The sequence below is a fragment of the Canis lupus genome, chromosome 1 (assembly GCF_011100685.1).
Source record: "Canis lupus familiaris isolate Mischka breed German Shepherd chromosome 1, alternate assembly UU_Cfam_GSD_1.0, whole genome shotgun sequence".
NCBI classification, from domain to species: domain Eukaryota; kingdom Metazoa; phylum Chordata; class Mammalia; order Carnivora; family Canidae; genus Canis; species Canis lupus.
In genome coordinates, this window is record NC_049222.1 from 35,065,845 (window position 1) to 35,084,540 (window position 18,696).

The 18,696-nt window shown below is 40.7% G+C and overlaps 1 protein-coding gene across 10 annotated transcripts in view; it reads left to right on the forward strand.

Moving 5' to 3' along the window:
• The window catches only part of AIG1 (androgen induced 1), a 240,667-nt gene that overhangs the window by 183,361 nt on the left and 38,610 nt on the right, over positions 1-18,696 (forward strand). For 6 of the 10 annotated variants that reach the window (XR_005353600.1, XM_038526210.1, XM_038526208.1 and 3 more), the window contains one exon: positions 7,968-8,083. The exons of the other annotated variants lie outside the window; for them this stretch is intronic. Coding sequence is in view for 5 of the 6 variants with exons in the window: in XM_038526210.1 (XP_038382138.1) it covers positions 7,968-8,083 (116 nt within the window). In the remaining variant the exon portion in view is untranslated. The remainder of the gene's footprint in view (positions 1-7,967; positions 8,084-18,696) is intronic. 10 annotated transcript variants of the gene reach the window in all.

Genomic DNA, 18,696 nt, shown 5'->3' on the forward strand with positions numbered 1-18,696 from the left:
ATAATCTGTAAATTGTTAGGACATCTTAGGGACTCTCTCTCATCCCATCCTGCCAGGAAGCTTTGCCTGCAGCCTGGCTTGCCCTAAGAATGCAGGTGCGTGGTGACACGTGTGTACACTCACACAACCATCCTTCAACTTTTTATTTATGGTTTAAAGTGGTCACAGGGATATAAGAAACCCTTGATATCCTAACAAACATGAAGGCGAGAACTGTGGTCTGCCTACATGAGGACCACCGTGAACTCTATTCCGCATCCAGCACCCCAGACCCCCTGGAAGCAAGGCCGAGCAATCTAATTTTTAAGAAGCTCACCTGGTGATTTGATGTCACATTACTTTGAGAACTTGCCCAGAGGTCTGCCTGTGTCCCACAGATGCACATAGGTGGACATGGGGTCGCCTGGTCTCTTATCGTCCAGCTGAGCAGGGGCTGGTCTGCTGTACCTCACATTCAGAAGCAAGTTTTGCCTCCAAGGAGGAAATTATTTTTGCCTGGGGTTCACATGGTATGGGAGCAGTATTCTGCTATTAAAAAATATTTTGGAAAGAAGGAGAAAGACCTGAGAAGTGACCACTGAACATACTCTTAAGATCTTGTTTATTATTTTTTGTATTGTACACTCAGATGGCAACTCTAGATTCTAGAGCTCTAGAATAATCTTGAGCAGCTCCCTAATTAATTCATGAATTCAGGCCATCACACAGCATAGTTTTATCCTTCTATTTATCCCACAGCAAAGTTTATTCTAAGACATCCCTATAGTTTGTAGGCTACTGATTACCATCACAGATAATCAAAATGTCTTTCCAGTAGTGCATCCAGATCCTCCTTGTGCATTGTAAATCCATTTCTTTAATCCTGTTAAATACTCTGAATTCCTCCATCAATACCTCAACTTCCTACTCATCTTCTCTCCATTTTTCTGGCAAAAGAACATCTGTTCATAAGTCAAATAATTTAGCAGTTAATAGGTAGAGCTACAACTTACAAATAATCTGTTCCAGTGCATTGACAGGGTAGCTCTGATGATGGATAAGATAATGTATGTGGCACAGGGACCTGGCATTAAGCAATATTGAATCACATAGTGAAAAGGTAATTCCGTCTCAATTATCTTTCAATCCTTCTGATTCCGTTTAGGGGAGTCTCTATTTCATGCTAGTGTGTCTTTAATGCCCCTCTAATGCTTACTAATCTCCCTACTGAACACATGAAGAACAGGCCTCAGAATCAGAGCCATCAATAAGACCAACATATCTAGGGAACGTTTATTAAGATCAATGAGTTTTCACTGTATTTGTTTTTGTGATTATCTTCTATTTACAGCAAGTGATCATCAATTTATGAGTTTATAGGTTTTAGAAGTTTCCCTTTAAATACATTTATTTTTTTAGTCTGAATTGCATAAGAAATTTTTTAAAAATCAGGTAGCATTTGACAGGCCTCATTATGACTTTTGACTTTTGTAGGCCCTAAGCACTTTGCATTTCTGAGTCTTTTCTGATATTTATGTATATGTACATGTATATATACATACACACACATTCATTTCAATATATATTTATCTATTTAACTATTTATTATATATTCTATATATTGTATATTGTGAATATATGGATATATATTATATATGTAACATTTTATGTATGTAACATTTTATGACTGCATTATTATGAAGATGAATGTAATCTTCAACTCTAAAAGTTCATTTTTTTTCTTCCTATTGAAAAAAAAAATAAAACATTTTCGTGGGCCTGGATACCATGTCTACCATGCCTAATGCCAGAGTGAGCCCCAGTATGTGATATAGCAAAGCTTAAAATACTAGTTCATCATGATTGAAGTTTGAGGTATACTAGTTTAATGCAACCCCCTCGTTTTACAAAAAAAAAAAAAAAAAAATATATATATATATATATATATATATATAAGACTTTTCAGGTTCTCAAACATTTGTGAAGCTCGGACTTTTCAGGTTCTCAAACACAAATGTTTGAGAACCTGGAAAGTCTTATAGTATGGTAGGATACACTCAGAACTACATCCAAATGTCAGTTCCCTGATCTTTCCACTTAATTACATGGCATTCTTCCTTGGACCCTCTCCTCCAAAAGCCTTTTCCTTATTCCATCTCCTTTTCATCATAATTAAGTCCTGGGTCCCTCCTTGACTCTAGCTGTCTGCTCAAGGCTGAGCATCTGTGTGCAGAAGTGACACCTGGTGGATCCTCTCTGCAGGCTGACCTTTGCCCTGGGATGCTGGTCAGTTCCTGATGATAGTCCTTGCTCCATAAAGGAGACCCACCTGAACCTCATTAAGAAAAAACACAAAGGATGTCAAAACCCAAGATAGATTTGGGCTTTCCTTTTTGGATGCAATTTTCTGAGCACAGTCTCATTATAATATGGGACACCTGAGTGACTCAGTGGTTGAGCATCTGCCTTTGGCTCAGGGCATGATCCTGGGGTCCTGGGATCGAGTCCCCACATCAGGCTCCCGCAGGGAGTCTGCTTCTCTCTCTGCCTATGTCTCTGCTTCTCTCTGTGTGCCTCTCTTGAATAAATAAATAAAATATATATTTTTTTAAATTAGCGGCACTGGAAACTTGAGCTTGAGATAGGATACTTATATTTTAGATCAGTGCTTTCTAGGGTAGAATTTATAGATCAGATCAAAGGTTTATTCCTTGGGCTGTCAACCTTTCATCTTACTTAGCACTTAAACAGTAGAACCTCAGTACCTCAGCTTCAGGCAACTGTTCTATTGACAATGCACTGTAGAAAACAATCCAATACAATTCTTAAGAGTCTCCTCTGGCAATCAGACTATCTCTTTCTTTGCTCATCCAAAGTGTATCTACACCTGAGAAAACTTTAAAAGGTATTTGTGGAAGTGCCTGAGTGGCTCAGTTGGTTAAGCATTCCCCTTAGGCTCAGGGGCTGATCTCAGGATCTGTGATAAGGGTTCTGGGATCGAGTCTCATGTCAGGCTTCCTGCTCAGTGAAGAGTCTGCTTCTCCCTCTGCCCCCCCTCCCCACTGCTTTTACATGCACTTTCTCTCTCTCTCTCTCATAAATAAATAATAAATAAATAAATAAATAAATAAATAAATAAATAAATAAATAAATAAATAAAATCTTTAAAAATAATAATAATAAAAGGTATTTGTGTTTGAGAAAATAGAAACAGATCATTCGGGCAGCCCAGGTGGCTCAGAGGTTTTGCGCCACCTTCAGCCCAGGGTGTGATCCTGGAGACCCAGAATCGAGTCCTACATCGGGCTCCCTGCATGGAGCCTGCTTCTCCCTCTGCCTGCGTCTCTGCCTCTCTCTCTCTCTCTCTGTCTCTCATGAATTAATAAATAAAATCTTAAAAAAAAAAAAAAGAAAGAAAGAAACAGATCATTCCTGAGCATGCTTTTCTGTTTTTTTTCTTTGTTTTTTTTTTTTTTTTTTAGTTGTCAAATGATCCTTTATTGTAATATTTTCTGTTGAGGTTCTTAAATAGCTGGGCATTCCACTGTACCACTGTTGATATCATCTACGATATCATGAGGATGGTGGCCATCAACATTGCAGCCCTCTAACTGGGATGTTCCCAGGTTCTCTTCAGTGGATCCAGAGAGCTCTCTAGCTATAAAGACTGCTACCACATTTGTCAGGCAATGTTGACAATCTCATCGAAAGTGAGACTTCCACTGTGCTTGATGGTTTTTTGCTTCTTTCCGTCTCTGACTGCTTCCTGGCTCCTCTGATGATAGGGCAGAGGCAGAAGGTACCACTCTGTCTGAGCCTATCTATTCCAAATGGTCAGAATCACTGTCATTTTCAGACCCTTCTAGTTAATGTCATCACCATCCTTTTTGGGAGACAGACACAGGGTCCAGTCTTTGGGGCTAGGGCAGACATGGCACTGACTTCCCAGCTCATCAGTTCAGGTCAATGACTCTGATCTTGTTGGAGTGGAGTTTAGGTGACATGTCAAAGGCAGTTGCCAGATCAACTCAGAATACAGGATGACCAAGAAAGCTGCACCATGACCTCCTCTAAACCAGAAGTGAGAAGAGCCACCTCCAGCCATCTTTATCACTGTACCCCTGAAAAGTCCTGGCTTTTATGCCAGCTGATTTTATTGCTTATTATTATTCAGAATGCTTATGTGCCACAGGAAAGAAAACATTTAGCAAAATAGTTTTTTTTTTTTTTTTTTTTTTTTTTTACAGTGAAGATCTCTATTTTGAGGCTCAAGCAAAAAATAATTCTGGTCACTTGAGTGACAATGTAAGTGATCTTCAATCATGCACTCCCACAGGTTTATTGAGTCAAAGATTATCTGACTATATCTTTTAAATTTTTTTAAATTTATTTATTTATGATAGTCACAGAGAGAGAGAGAGAGAGAGGCAGAGACACAGGCAGAGGGAGAAGCAGGCTCCATGCACCGGGAGCCCGATGTGGGACTCAATCCCAGGTCCCCAGGATCGCGCCCCGGGCCAAAGGCAGGTGCCAAACCGCTGCGCCATCCAGGGATCCCTGACTATATCTTTTAAAAATATAATTCTAATGTCGAAAAAAGATCCTAGCATTTGGACACAACTCGTCTTGAACCCTACCTTTAGATGTACGAGCTCTGTAATCTTGAATAAGATATTTATTTTTTCTGAGTCTGCTACCTCATCTGCAAAATGGAGTTAATAATTCCTATTTAAGATGTTGTTTTGAAGATTAAATTATCTCCACAAATATTTATTGAACACCTCCTATGTGCCAGGCTCTTTTCTACAAATATCACAGTGAACAAAACTTAGGACTACTGTTCTTGTGCTACAGGTGATCTTGAATGAACTTCAATATTTCCTTCCGGGATCTTAAGTCATTCAAGCAGAGTATTGCCCAGGAGTAGATTAGAAGTGGATTTCTTGTACCTGTAATTCTAAAATAATTATTCCTCTCACTGCTACAGATTTTAGGTTATAATTGAGCTGCTAAAGATTACATACAGATTTAGCAGGACCATTTATAGATTTTTGGCATTTTCTTAGTTTATAAAACCTTAGCTACCTGCAGATCAATGTTATATTTGCTATAAATATTTTACACTATTTTTACTTTTATCAATATATCCTGTTTAACAGTAAACAGCATTTGCCTTACACATTTTTATAAAGGGAGATATATATTCTTTAATGCCTAAAAATTATGAATGATACATTGTTACCCTGAGATTTGCCACTGCCCAACTGCCACAGGCACAGCTAACCTCAGAAAGACCTTTTGTCATTGATTATGTCATTGATAGAACATGTAGCTCCTTTTTAGTGGTGATGATGCCATTAATGAAGTGATCTAGAAAGATCTTCATTTTTCAAAGAGATTTTCTGTCTGGCATCATCAAAGTACATCCTAACCCTTCCAGCTATGGTATCTGATAATCAGTTAAGTAGGCTAAGTAAAATAATGATAACTGAATAACTAAGATTATTCAGATTAGTTATTTGAATTTATATGACTTTGTAGAAAAGTGGATGATTATCTATTCAGTTGGGAACAATGGATAAAGAAGTAGAAATGTAAACACTTTTTAACATTAACAAGTCAAAAATGTATCATTGTTGTGGTTTTTTTTAAAGATTTTATTTTTTTATGCATGAGAGACATAGAGAGAGAGAGGCAGAGACACAGGCAGAGGGAGAAGCAGGCTCCATGCGGGGAGTGTCTCCAAGATGTGGGACTAGATTCCAGGTCTCCAAGATCCCACTCTGGGCTGAAGGCCGTGCTTAACCGCTGAGCCACCAGGGCTGCCCTCATTGTTGTTTTATAACCCACACAGGCCATCAGAGTCAGGACTATCTTCAGTGTAAATGTCTGATTTGCAAGGATTTTTTTTTCCCCTGTGTGAGATTTGACAAGAGTTGGCCTTATCATTAGCTATACATTTGAATTTTATACATGAATGCACCGTTGCAAAACTAGTGTTGGCATCTCAAATCGTTGGTGAAACTCCAGGCCAATGTCATCTGAGGTGACTAGATTACAGTGAAAAAAAAATAAAAACAATAAAATAGATTTTTAAAATACATACTGTCTCTGTATCAACACACATGTAAATTTTTCATGGTTCCCTTCAGAGCTAATTATACTGTTTTAAAACCACAATAGAGAAGCAAAGGATAAGGAAATATAAAGCTACCCAACTGTGGAATCACCCACCTGACATTCTAGGAATACCATGCTCTAATTACTAATATATTGGCAGTCAGCATAGTTATTTAAAGCAATGAACATTTAAAGCAAAGAATTTCCACTATCTTAGTATTTCTTTAAAAATCCTGCATTTTTTTTCTATAAATATAAACATGTTGCATCAAAGATGTTCACTTTAATATTGCCACCATGTCTTTTCCTGCCCAGGCCCACCTGCCGCTTGGTACCACGATACTTAATTAGAGTTTGAAAATTATAACATTCAATTTCCTGCATTTCCCTTGAACATGCAAACAATACAGTGAGAGCAGAGCAAAGATTCTTTCATGGCCATTAGGGAGGGACTAAGTAGAACTCAGACATACTTGTGGTTCAGTTCTCAGTTATGCCATCCTCTCTCTTGAGAAATTTCAATGTTGGAAGGTAAATCTATATCCTAACCCAGTTTCACCTAAGAAGATCTCTGTTCTTTAGATCTGTCCATTGAATTTCCACACCAAGATGAGCTGACTTTCCTTTCTTCTTATCAAGTTTCATCCCCATCTTGGCCAACTGAACTGAACATGAGAGTGGCCCCTGGGTCCAAAAAACAAATGGGAAGCTCCCATCAAGTCTCTTAGCAATCTGTCTTCAAACATCATATCTAAATCCATGCTCTGCTGGTACAAACCAGTACATTCCTTCTGGAAGCTAATCTGGCATGATTTCCTAACCTGCTGCTGATACACGCATAATTTAGCATTATGCCTTTAACTATAAGAAAGTCATTTAACATTCACACAAAGAATTCTATAAAAGATTTTCATCAGGACATTTTTCATAAATGAAAAATTCAAAATCATTTACTAGTTAATGTCCAAAAAACAGGAATTGGTCAAATAAATTTTGGTATATCCAGTTTATCCATAAAATGGAATTTCAAGCAACTATGGTCAAGGTTAATATCTTAGAAGAATTTCTAAAATGACATATCAAAAATTCTCATGTTGGGGTGCCTGGGTAGCTCAGTTGGTTAAGCATATGACTCTTGGGGACTCCTGGATGGCCCAGCAGTTGAAGGTCTGCCTTCAGCTCAGGGCATGATCTGGGAGTCCCAGGATCGAGTCCCACATCAGGCTCCCTGCATGGAGCCTGCTCTTCCTTCTGTCTATGTCTCTGGCTCTCTCTTTCTGTGTCTCTCATAAATAAATAAATAAAATATTTAAAAAAACAGATGACTCTTGATTTTGATGCAGGTCATGATCTCAGGGTTGTGAGATCTAGCCCCTAGTCAGCCTCACATGCAGGGGGTAGAGCCTATTAAGATTCTCTCTCTCCCTCTCCCTTTGCCCACTCCCCAAAAATTCCTCATGCTACAGTCCCAAAACAAAACCATGCACAGTATGATCCTAACTATGTGTAAATAATACAAAAAGGAGGGGGGAAAAGACATCTACCAAAATATTAACAGTGGTTATTTTTATTTTCTTATGTTCCAATTTTTTTCCTATACATCCTCCAATATTATTTAAATTTACTGTAACAGTCATAAATACAATTAAATTTTAAAAATTCAGATACAGAAGGAAAATACCCATAGAGCGATCGATGCACCACACGTTTTCCTATCCATCCTACCTCTCAGGCAAGCCATATACAGCTACTCTCTGCTATGGCCCTTTTGCTAGGAATTTGCACTATCCATTCTCCTACTGGAGACAAAACAAGTGTTGAGGGGCGATGATAAGAATCTGTGTCACCTGCTCTCTGTTCTTTTTCAGCACACAACAGTTTTGCCCTTTATATTAATCGAGATGAGGACATCACACCACGCGTATCCCAGCAGGAGCAGCGGACTCGCCGCCATATGTACCTTCTCTGTTGGCTATATATTATGGTAAGGACAGTGCCTGCTGGGCTTTCGTATTGTATTAGATTTTGCACTGCTAAATTTGGGCACATATTTCATTATGGATATAATCACTAACAGATTCACACTGCGTGCCTCATTTGGTCCAGGACCTGGGCTTTGTCTCATTTCCCCAGATGCTTATATTTTTAGAAAGTAAATGCCAAACCTCACACAACAGGAATTTGTTGAACAATCCCATGTAAGCAATGGTTCTTCCAAGGCTACATTTTTCAACTCTTTTTCAAACTAAATGTTTTTCTTGGACAGTAGTTTTATTGCTTAAGGGCTTTTTGCTTGGAATTTTTTTGTTGTTGCTATTGTTGATGAACAAATGCAAATGAGGACAGAAGAAATGGCCTCTTGAGAGGAGTGACCTTAAACTTCACAGGAAACAAGTGAAAATGGACGTTCTACTGAATCAGTTTGGAATCTATCTTACAATTAGTCATTACACAAAGTAGGGATTTAAGTGTTTTATTTTTTTTTTAATTGGAATAAATAAGTCACAAGAAATCTCCACTTGGTCTGTTGGGCATGAATAAGTCCCAAGTAGGTGATGCCACATTCATCTGATAACAGCACAGTTGCCTGTTGAGTTTACTTCACATTAGTTTCAGATCTTACCATGTCTTAATATTTCAAAATTATTTAAGACAGAGAATTTCTTACTTCTCTTTAGAATTCCAAGTCCTCTTTGATGTATTAGTACACACAAAAGAGGTCCTCCCGCCAACATTTCTGACTCTTGGGACTCTCTTGTCCTGAGTTCTGGGTCGCCATCCCTTCCTTTAAACCTGAAGGACCGAATCATGTTCTTCCAAACATCCCAGAATGGTACTTAATCCCCCCAAAATCCCAGAGGTCTTTGGGAGTCCCAGGTTCCATGGACCGTTTTTGCTTTAGCCAGCCCAGAAATACAAAATAAAGATCAGGACGGTACTTCACATACTTTGCGGGAATGATCACATAATGCCCCAGATCTGACCAGAAAGGAAATTTGTTTCTAGGAAGTCATACCTTGTGGCTGGATCTAAGGGGACATCCAGATGAAAGAGCCCAGAACAAACATGCAGTAATGCTCATTCTATCTGTCATTTCATCGACTAGTCAAAGACTGCTTGAGAGGCCTGGGGAACATTTGTTTTCCTCGTCATCTTCTAGATTTTTTGTTTCCACCTAAAATGTTAAGTATTGATTTTCCGTAATAGAAAAGATCCAAATGATCAGGGCTCACAGGTGAATCATGACTGAAATTATGTCTCAAAAGTGAGTATATGTACTTTATATATATAAATCTGATATTCAAATTCAAATGACTCTTATCTTTCAGAAAAGTCATGTAGGGAGGCTATGAATTATTCCAGGAATGCATTCATTTTAAAATCAAAAATCATTAAAAATCAAATTCCCTCTTTGCCCCCAAAAATATAGTCTCATTACTTTGTGCTCATATTTGCTTACCTGTGGGAAAGGAAGCTTTTTACTCTGAGATCTCTGGGTGTATTTCTGTGAATTCATTTATATGCCATTAAATTATCTGAATCTTACAGAGCCCCAGAGGTTTCGGGAACTATATATTTTCCTATGGCTTTTCTTCCGTTGTGGGTACACTCACTCCACGTTCCAAAGAGACACATGGGAAATACCACATAGCCTTCATTATAGACCCCCAAGATCTCTCATTAAAATGAATCATTACTCATGCTCTTCATGCCAAGTGAGGCTTGCCAGCTCTGTGTACTCCCTAAGTAAACCAGAACTTGTTTGGACATGTATTTGAATTAACCAGCAAATTCTCTTAGTTCTAAGAGAGCTTTCAAAGTAGACTTTTTCCTTTGGTGTTTTGCCCTAGGTTTTCATAGCTATGTCAAGAGCTAAACAATGCCTCTCATATCATGTCATAGTATATAAATCCAAGAATTTTCATTGTTATCAAAAAGAGTACCTTTTGCTTCCCACCAGACTATCTCAGAGCCACCGTACCATTGATACAACAGTAGAAGGATCAGGATATGAAATCTTTTGGTAGTGTACCAGGATTGTAACTGGATATTCCAGAACCTCATGCCAAAATGGAAGAAAGCATTCCTCTTATCACATGCTAATTATAAAACAAATAGATCTCCCTGCCGTCCTCTGCATGGTAGAGCTGAATCTGTACCTCTGCATCTACTGCCCAAGACTGTCTATGCTTTGCTCTGATTCCCACTTGCTGTCCATTCCCAAATGTCTCCCTCCTCATCTGAACTTGTTCTCCTCCTAGATTTGGATAGCCAAAGTTGAGACATCATATGGGAGCTTTCACTCTAGACTGGAGCCCATTGAGTTGCCACCCTGAGTGGCTTCATTTCCCAACACCGATTTCAGTCCTCCCAAGCCAAGCATCAGAAGTCATCCAAGACACCTTTTCTGGCTCTTTCTCTCCCACCATATTTCTTCCACATACCCAGGGTTGGGAACACAAGCATTTCCCCATCCACTTATGGTGGGCTCTTAATACCTTTTCTGCATACCTCCCCTCCATCATCATTCCCCCACACATTATCTGTACCCTAGTTATGGAGTTTCCCCCTAAAACTGAGATGACCTGTATTATCTTATGCAGGATACAACACAGAGGTTTCTTTTCTTTCTCTTTTTTTTTTTTTTTAAGATTTTATTTATTCATGAGAGACACCGAGAGAGAGGCAGAGACACAGGAAGAGGGAGAAGCAGGCTCCTCACAGGGAACCGGATGCGGGACTTGATCCCCAGACCTGGGATCATGCCCTGAGCAGAAGGCAGATGCTCAACTGCTGAGCCACCCAGGCATCCCTAGATCCTCTTGGTTTCTAATGCAACTGTAATTATCAGGAATTGTAATATACTTGAATTCTTTTCAGTTCTGTGCCAAGTGTTTTTCAAATATTATGTTATTTAGCTCCCCAAATAACCCTTTGAGATAGGCATTTGGCCTATTTACAAATAAAGATACTAAAGCTTAGAGAGTATATGAATTGCTCAAGGAAAAGCCAAGTGTTCTTGTTGTTTCCAGATCTGGAATGCAAGCCCTGTGTGTGGCCACAGTCTATATAATTCAGTGTGCTCTCCACCGCTTTCTTTTGGGTGAAGAGTACCTCTGTGGGTGAAGAGATGAAGTGTATGTTTAGTTTTTATTTTGTTTTGAAGCAATAACATCAGAAATAGCATGTCTAATAGTTAAGGCCACTTCCTGGGTTAGAATTCTGACCCCTTCATTTAACCTTTCTGAGGCCTAACTTACTTAGATTTAAAATAGAGACAAGGACATCAGAGGGCAGTTGTGAGGATTCAGTTACTGTATGTAGAACCCATAGAACAATGCCTGACACAGTGTAAAAAATTTCCATATTTACTTTTATTGGTAGTAGTAGTAGTAGTAGTATTAGTTTTGATTTTTTTTTTTTTAGATTTTTAATGTATTTATTCATGAGAGACACAGAGAGAGGCAGAGACACAGGCAGAGGGAGAAACAGGCTTCCCTACAGGGAGCCCGATGAAGGACTCGATCCCAGGACCCTGGGATCATGCTGAACCAAAGGTAGACGCTCAACCACTGAGCCACCCAAACATCCCAGTATGAGTATTTCTATACTTACTATTCTGAGGACAACAAATAGAGCACATAGTGTTTTCTTATCAAAGGTTTGAGAATTTTAGTCACAATGCTGTAAGCCTTTTAACTTTTACTTTTACTCTTTCTAACTCAGTCATACACTCTTCACTTTAAAAACCCAAAATAGCCCTAAAGGATATGAAAATATCATTTTTGTTTGCTTTTTAATTTTAAAAGGACCATCAGGAAATCTTGAAGGGGGACTGAGTAAAACAGAAAGCTTTAAGATCATGGAGTGTTGACTGCTGTCAGCCTCTGGTTGACAAATTCTGTAAGAGAAGCTATCCCTACTTTACCTATGCAGGACTCCTCCTGATGGCCAATCTGTTCTCTGACTGTGGCCCCTCAACACCTCCCATCATTGTCTCCCTGTAGTACTGGTGTTGCTCGCTGCTTTGCTTTTCAATCTAAAGGACGCAGAAAAAGGAAACCCATCCCTGATCTAGAAAATGTATATCCCCAAAGCTTCAGCAGTGGGTGTCCTCTGTGCTGAGAAGGATTTTTCCAGCCTCTGTCTGTCTGTCCATTCTCCCCTCCCCTGGTGGCTCTCATTCAGGAGACCCCACATGAGACCTCAGGACCCATGCATAATAACACAGGCTAACACTAAATGCGAGGTACAGTCAGGAACAAGAAGGCATTAGGGAAGAGGAGAAAGAGAATCGGAAGAGTGTCTTCTTATGGATAAACATTTCTTGTCACTACATTGAGCTTATTTAAATCAGAAGAGAGATTTCTGTTTTCTCTGGGCCCTAATGATTTTTGATAAATTTTGTATTCCAAAACTCCTTACCCCAAATGTGTCCATTGTGCAACTTCTCAAAACAGAAAATAAGACAAAGTAAAATCAAGATGAAGTGGGATCTTTCTCTTATGATATAGTCTTAAACTACCCTAAATCAGAGTTCTGTCTCACCAAACTTGATTCTACCTCGGCTATGCGATTGCAGATTATTTTTGTTTTCTTACTGAAACTTTTCTTTATTTCCTCAAGTTTGTGCTGGAAACAGAAGTTGTTTCATAAAATAGAGGGGAAAAAATTCTTAAAAATAAGATTGTACTCAAATTTAAGAGTCTTGGAAAGAATTTTTAGCCATGAGCTAGTAAAATTTTTAGAATAAAATTTACATCCTCTTCACTAAAAAAAAAAGTGAAATTTTAGACCACATGTAGTCCCCCTACTTAATTGGATGCTTCTTCACCAGTTAAGCAAAACTGGCCAACAGGTAGTTGTTTTCTGACCAGCAGATGACATTCTCCTCTGTTCAACTTGAACCTTTCACTCTACCATAACTGCCTATCCTGATGACTTTTACATCTGTAACAGTACATTAAAGTTTTCCTGACTTCCTGGCAGTGGAGAATAGGGACCAAGCTGAAAGAGTCACATGGAATGTACCTCGAATTCTGAAGAGAGGTGCCTTTCTTGGGGCTTACAAAAGACAGCCCAAGCACTCTGTTCCCTTACACATCACCAAAGCCATCCACACTTTTTGCCATGCCTATCTTCCCAACCTTCCTTCTTTAGCCTGGCTAGGGAGGAGAGGGGTTTTGGAGTCTCGAGCTAAGGTCTAGGGGAGCCACTGGGGAAAGAAGTGCCTCCCAACATTCACCAAAGCCGATTATAAGAGGCTCCCAGAGAATCCCTGGCAAATATCAGGTATAAGATAGGAATCTAACTTGGGAAGCAGACTTGTTAACCTTTCTTTGCCTCCTGCCTGAGCAATGAAAAGAGCATTGAAGGCATATGGCAGGGTGGAGGGAGGAGCAGCTACAGAGCAGTCTATGACCACATCATTTCATGTGGCAAAGATGGGTGAGTTTCTTGTGGATCTGGTTTAACACTGAGGGAGAGTGCTCAGCTCGGGCTGTCTTAATGGTGGCCCACCCAAGAAGGCTAGCCCCTGGGCATGGGTTTCCATACAGCAGGAAATTGGAGTGTACTGCCATGAGCAGGAGCCAGTCTATATCCCACATGGGGAACCTCTGCAGTGGAGAAGCCCCTCAGAGACCCCTACAAACCTCACACATGTGTACAACATCCAAAAGTAGGAATGTGAACATCAGCCTCACAGCAGTTATCAGTGGAGAGTAGGTATTACTAGAGGAAGAGGGGAAAGAAACCACTTGTATGGCCATGGGCAATGAAGTCAGGAAATGTTCACCCTCCTCCTATATCCCCTCCCCATCCCCAGTTAGGAAGGAGACATCCGAGAAGCAGGCTATGCCCTCCCATTCTACTTCAAGATGCTGAAGAAGGAGGCAGAACAAAAATGCAGACCTCCTCCCACTCAAGGCTCTGGCAATAATCCGAGTGTGCTCAATGCAGGCAGAAGGCCCATGTGTCAGAGTGGAGCAAGGGGAGAGTGCCTGGAGACCTCCCGGAGTGGAGGGAAGATTATGTACGCCTCATAGGCTATGTAAGGACAGTGACCTTAACTCATACTGAAATCAAGAGTTACTGGAAGGTTTCCAACAGAAAACTGACATAATCTGAGGCATTTTTAAAGGACCACTACAGTGACTATGTAGAGAATGGACTAGGGGCAAGGATAGAGCAGGAGAACAATTATGAGGCTATATCGTAATCCCTTCTAGTAGGCAGTGGCATGGCTGGGATGAAGGTGGTAGAAATGGCAATGTGAGAACTAGAAGGATTCTGGATATAGACAGAGCCAGTAGGATTTCCTACCTAATTTTGACCAAATCTAAGTTAAACTCTGGGCTCAGCCTTTTAATACCTTTTTAACTTGATATGGTAGGCAGAATAATAGTCCCAGAAATGTCCCCATCCTAATCGCTAGAACTTGTGAATATGTCACTTTACATGATAAAAAGGACTTTGCAGATGTGATTGCATTAAAGATCTTGGGGTGGGAAGGCTAGCCTGCATTATCCAAGTGGACCCAAGTCAATCCTTTGGTTTCCCTGCTGTGTTAGAGGGGAGCAGGACTGTGAGAGAAGGGCCAGATGGATGTTACAAGAAAAGGACCCAAAGCATCGCTGCCAGCTTTGAAGACAGAGGAAGGGAACCATGAGCCAGGAAATGTGAGCTGCTAGAGAAGTTAAGGAAACAATCCAGAAAGAATGAAACCCTGCCAACATCTTGATTATAGCCCTGTAAGACCTGTGTTGGACTTTAACCTACAGAACTGTAAGATAAATGTGTATTGTTTTCAGCCACAAAGTTTGCAGCAATGTGTTATAGCAGTAGTAGAATACTTATACACTTGGGCAAATCACTTAATCTCTGTTGGCCTCAGTTTCCCCATCTGAAAAAGAAGAGGGTCGTGATACTTAGGATTACTGTGAGAATCAGAAAAATGGGTGTAGGGGTGCCTGGATGCCTCTGGCAGTTCAGTTTCGGACTCTTGATTTCGGCTCAGGTCATAATATCAGGGTTGTGAAATCCAGCCCCCCATTGGGCTCCATGCTGAATGGGGCACCTGTTTAAGAGTCTTAAGATTATCTCTGTCTCTCTGCCCCTCTCCCCACCCCCACACTCACGTGAACTCTCTCTCTAAAAAGGAAGGAAGGAAGGAAGGAAGGAAGGAAGGAAGGAAGGAAGGAAGGAAGGAAGGAAGGAAGAGAGAGAGAGAGAGAGAGAGAAAGAAAGGAAGGAAGGAAGGAAGGAAGGAAGGAAGGAAGGAAGGAAGGAAGGAAGGAAGGAAGGAAGAGAAGAAAGAAAGAAAGAAAGAAAGAAAGAAAGAAAGAAAGAAAGAAAGAAAGAAAGAAAGAAAGAAAGAAAGAAAGAAAGAAAGAAAGAAAGAGGGTGTAAAATGCTTTCCACATAATTGGTTCTAGGTTTGGTAACCATTGTTGTTGTTCTATTTATATGCTAATACTTAGACTTAAAGTAGCCCCTTTCTGCCTGTTTCTTCCCTCATTAACCTGTTGTGTCTGTTCTGGGAGGTGAAGGTCCAGATCCTTAAAGTCATATCATCTTCTGTTCAGTTCCCCTCTTTCCTTGCTTTGAGCAGATCACTTATCCTCTCTTAACCTCATTTTTACCACCTTTAAAATGGGAGTAGTGCTTGCACCATAGACTTGTTGTAAGGACTCACAATTATATGGGGCCCTCAGAAATGATCGTGTCTTTCCTTCCTCCCACCACAAAAATCCTGACTGTCTGAGGAGTGTATGGGAAAGTCCCATTTCTTTCTCTCTCTCATCCCCACAACCTTTATTTTCATTTTATCCTCTGCTCTTATGGATTCTGGTCTTGCTTCATGGGCTTCATGTCCCCTCACAACCTATTAAGAATGCTAACGAATTTTCTGAAAATTTCTTATGCTTCGAACATTAAGTTATTTCCCAAGCTCTGTTTTTCCCCTGAGAACCAAGAATGTCATTGCTTTCCCATTATTCTGATCTGCTTATTTTTACAAACATGTTGTTGAGATGAGTTGCTGTTTTCTCATCTTCTGGACAATGGAGGGCTTGCCAACTGAGAGCATGGCTTGTACTCAGCTCCTCAGAGTGCCCACTTGGGTGTTGATTAAATCAGTTTCTTAGATCTGCATCTGGACAGAAAAGGCTTGTGTGTATAATCCATCTCAGTTCCCAGTATTTATTATTCTGAGTTTTGTCTTCTCCTACCCCCAACAGCTGGTTCTCAGACTTGCTGGGAGCACAGAAAGAACTAGAATTCCCCATATGCTGTTAACCATGCTTTCCCCCAAAATCATCTTCTGTGACCCTTCCCACACTTCCCAGCACTACATCCATACCAACACAACCATTTATTTTCCCTGTGGTCTTCTGGAATCACCAGTTTGATGCTCCTTGTGTCCTTGATGTTACTTGGTAATTTTACTTTGCATTTCCTCTAGCAGCTCTGCCTGCACCCCCTCCACCTCCAGCTCAAACTCCCTATTCCTCTCTCAGAAGACGACCTGACCTTGTATTTCACCAGAGACTGTAAAAGACTTTAAACAGGAACTTTTTCCATTTCTTCCTGCCAACATTCTTACTGTACCCACTCTCTGCTTATAACAATAGGGAAGAATTTCTATACCTTCCAACAGGTGACATCCCCCACCCCAGCTCTTCATCCAACATCATTCCATTCTCCTGGAACTTCAGTCCCACCAACAGGCCCTTCCTGTTGAATACTAGAACACTAGGATTAGCATCCTAATCCCACCTTAAACACAAATTACCCATCTGGTACCAGCCCCATTACATCTAGCAACTGCACGGTCTCCCTACTCACAGCCGAGCTTCTCTGAAGAGTTGTTTACACTGCCTCTAGTCCTGTTTACACACCAAGAGACAGGGCAGTATAGACACTAAGAGAATGGACTCATGAGCCATATTGCCTGAGAATGGATTCTGCTTCTACAATATGACTTTGGACTAGTTGCTCCATGGTGTAATTGTTAGGTTTTTTAGTAACTAAATGGAAATGAGACCACCAAGGCAAGTGAGGGTCCAAGAACAGATTTTATTGCAGGCACCCTCAGGCGAGGTTCCACGACTCACAGGGGAAAGAGAGTGAGTCGGGGAAGTCTCGCCAAGACAAGGTGGTAGGGGGTTTACATAACGTTGTAAGGCAGAACGGTTTCCTATTGGTCGGTTCATATGCAAAGGGAGGATTGCAAGCCGACCAGTCAGAGCGACTTTCACCATGCAAAGGAATGATTGCAATCCAACCAGTCAGAGTGACCCTCACTATGCAAAGGAAGGATTGCAATTCGACCAGTCAAAGGTGACTTCCTCCTCTGGGGTTTGAAGGGCATTGGGTTCGGTTGGGGAAGTCCAAAGGGGAGATGTAAGGGTCTACGTCAAGCTGTCAGTAGGTCATTGGTCCATTGACGTCCCAAGTGGAGGTGGTGACAGGAACCTCAGCCATTTTGGGGTATCCACCATCTTGAGGAGTTTCCCTTCCCGCCTGGCCCCAACAGTAATAAGAGCTTCTGCTTCATAGGGATGTTGTGATGATTAATGTAATATAATCTTCAGTGGATGTAAAGCCCAAGCATGGAGTGTGTACTGTTATCATTATGAACCCACTCCAATGGGAGTTAAGCTGCATTACTTAAGCAAAACATTTGTTGGGATTACCAGTGACTTCTATTTTGCTGAAGTCATTGAATGCTTTGTAGACCTCTCCTCCATTGATATTACAGCAGTTTTGATATTAAACTATGCCACTTCCTGAGCTACTCTTTTCTCAGACTTGGATGATGTCACAATCTCCCAATCTCCCTCCCCGTTCTCAAAATGATCCCTCATAGCATCGTCTGCAGGCTTTTCCCATTCTACCCAAACCCCTTTGCTGGAGTACTTTGGAGCCCAGGCATTGGTCTTCTTCCTTTTTTTAAGTTATTACTTTTAAATTTTATTGTGGAGAGAATACTCAACATGGGATTCACCTTCTTAACTGATGTCCTTTTCTTTTACTATCTACTGTCCCTAAGTAAACCCATCAACTCTGTTGTGTGATTTCTTCCATCCCAGATTCAGAGCTCAGAACTCTCTTCTGATACCTATTCATAAGCCTCTCATGCTTGCAATTGCACACCAAGCTCAAGCAGTTACCTGCTTTCCCAACTGTACCCCAAGATTGTATTCCCTGGGCATTGCCAGACACCCACATGTTCATGCCAGAAATCTATGAGACACCCACAACCCATCTTTCTAGAACCTTTTACAAACAGTCATTGACCAATTTCTGGCTTCTATACTTCCAAAGTACTTAAAAAATCTTTGCCCTTTGCTCCCTCTCCACCATCAACACCATGGCCCCAGCTTCTGTTATCCCTCTCCTGAACCACTGCCCAAACTGCCATTCCCTCACTGCCATGCCTGTCTAGCTTGCAATATCCTTGGGAGATCCTTTAAAAGCACACATGACCACATCACTCCCTTGCTCAGAGAATATGGATGACTTCCCATTGCTTCTAGGAATAAAGTCCAAAAAGTTCCTTTGCATGGCTTCGGGGACCTGCACTATTTGACC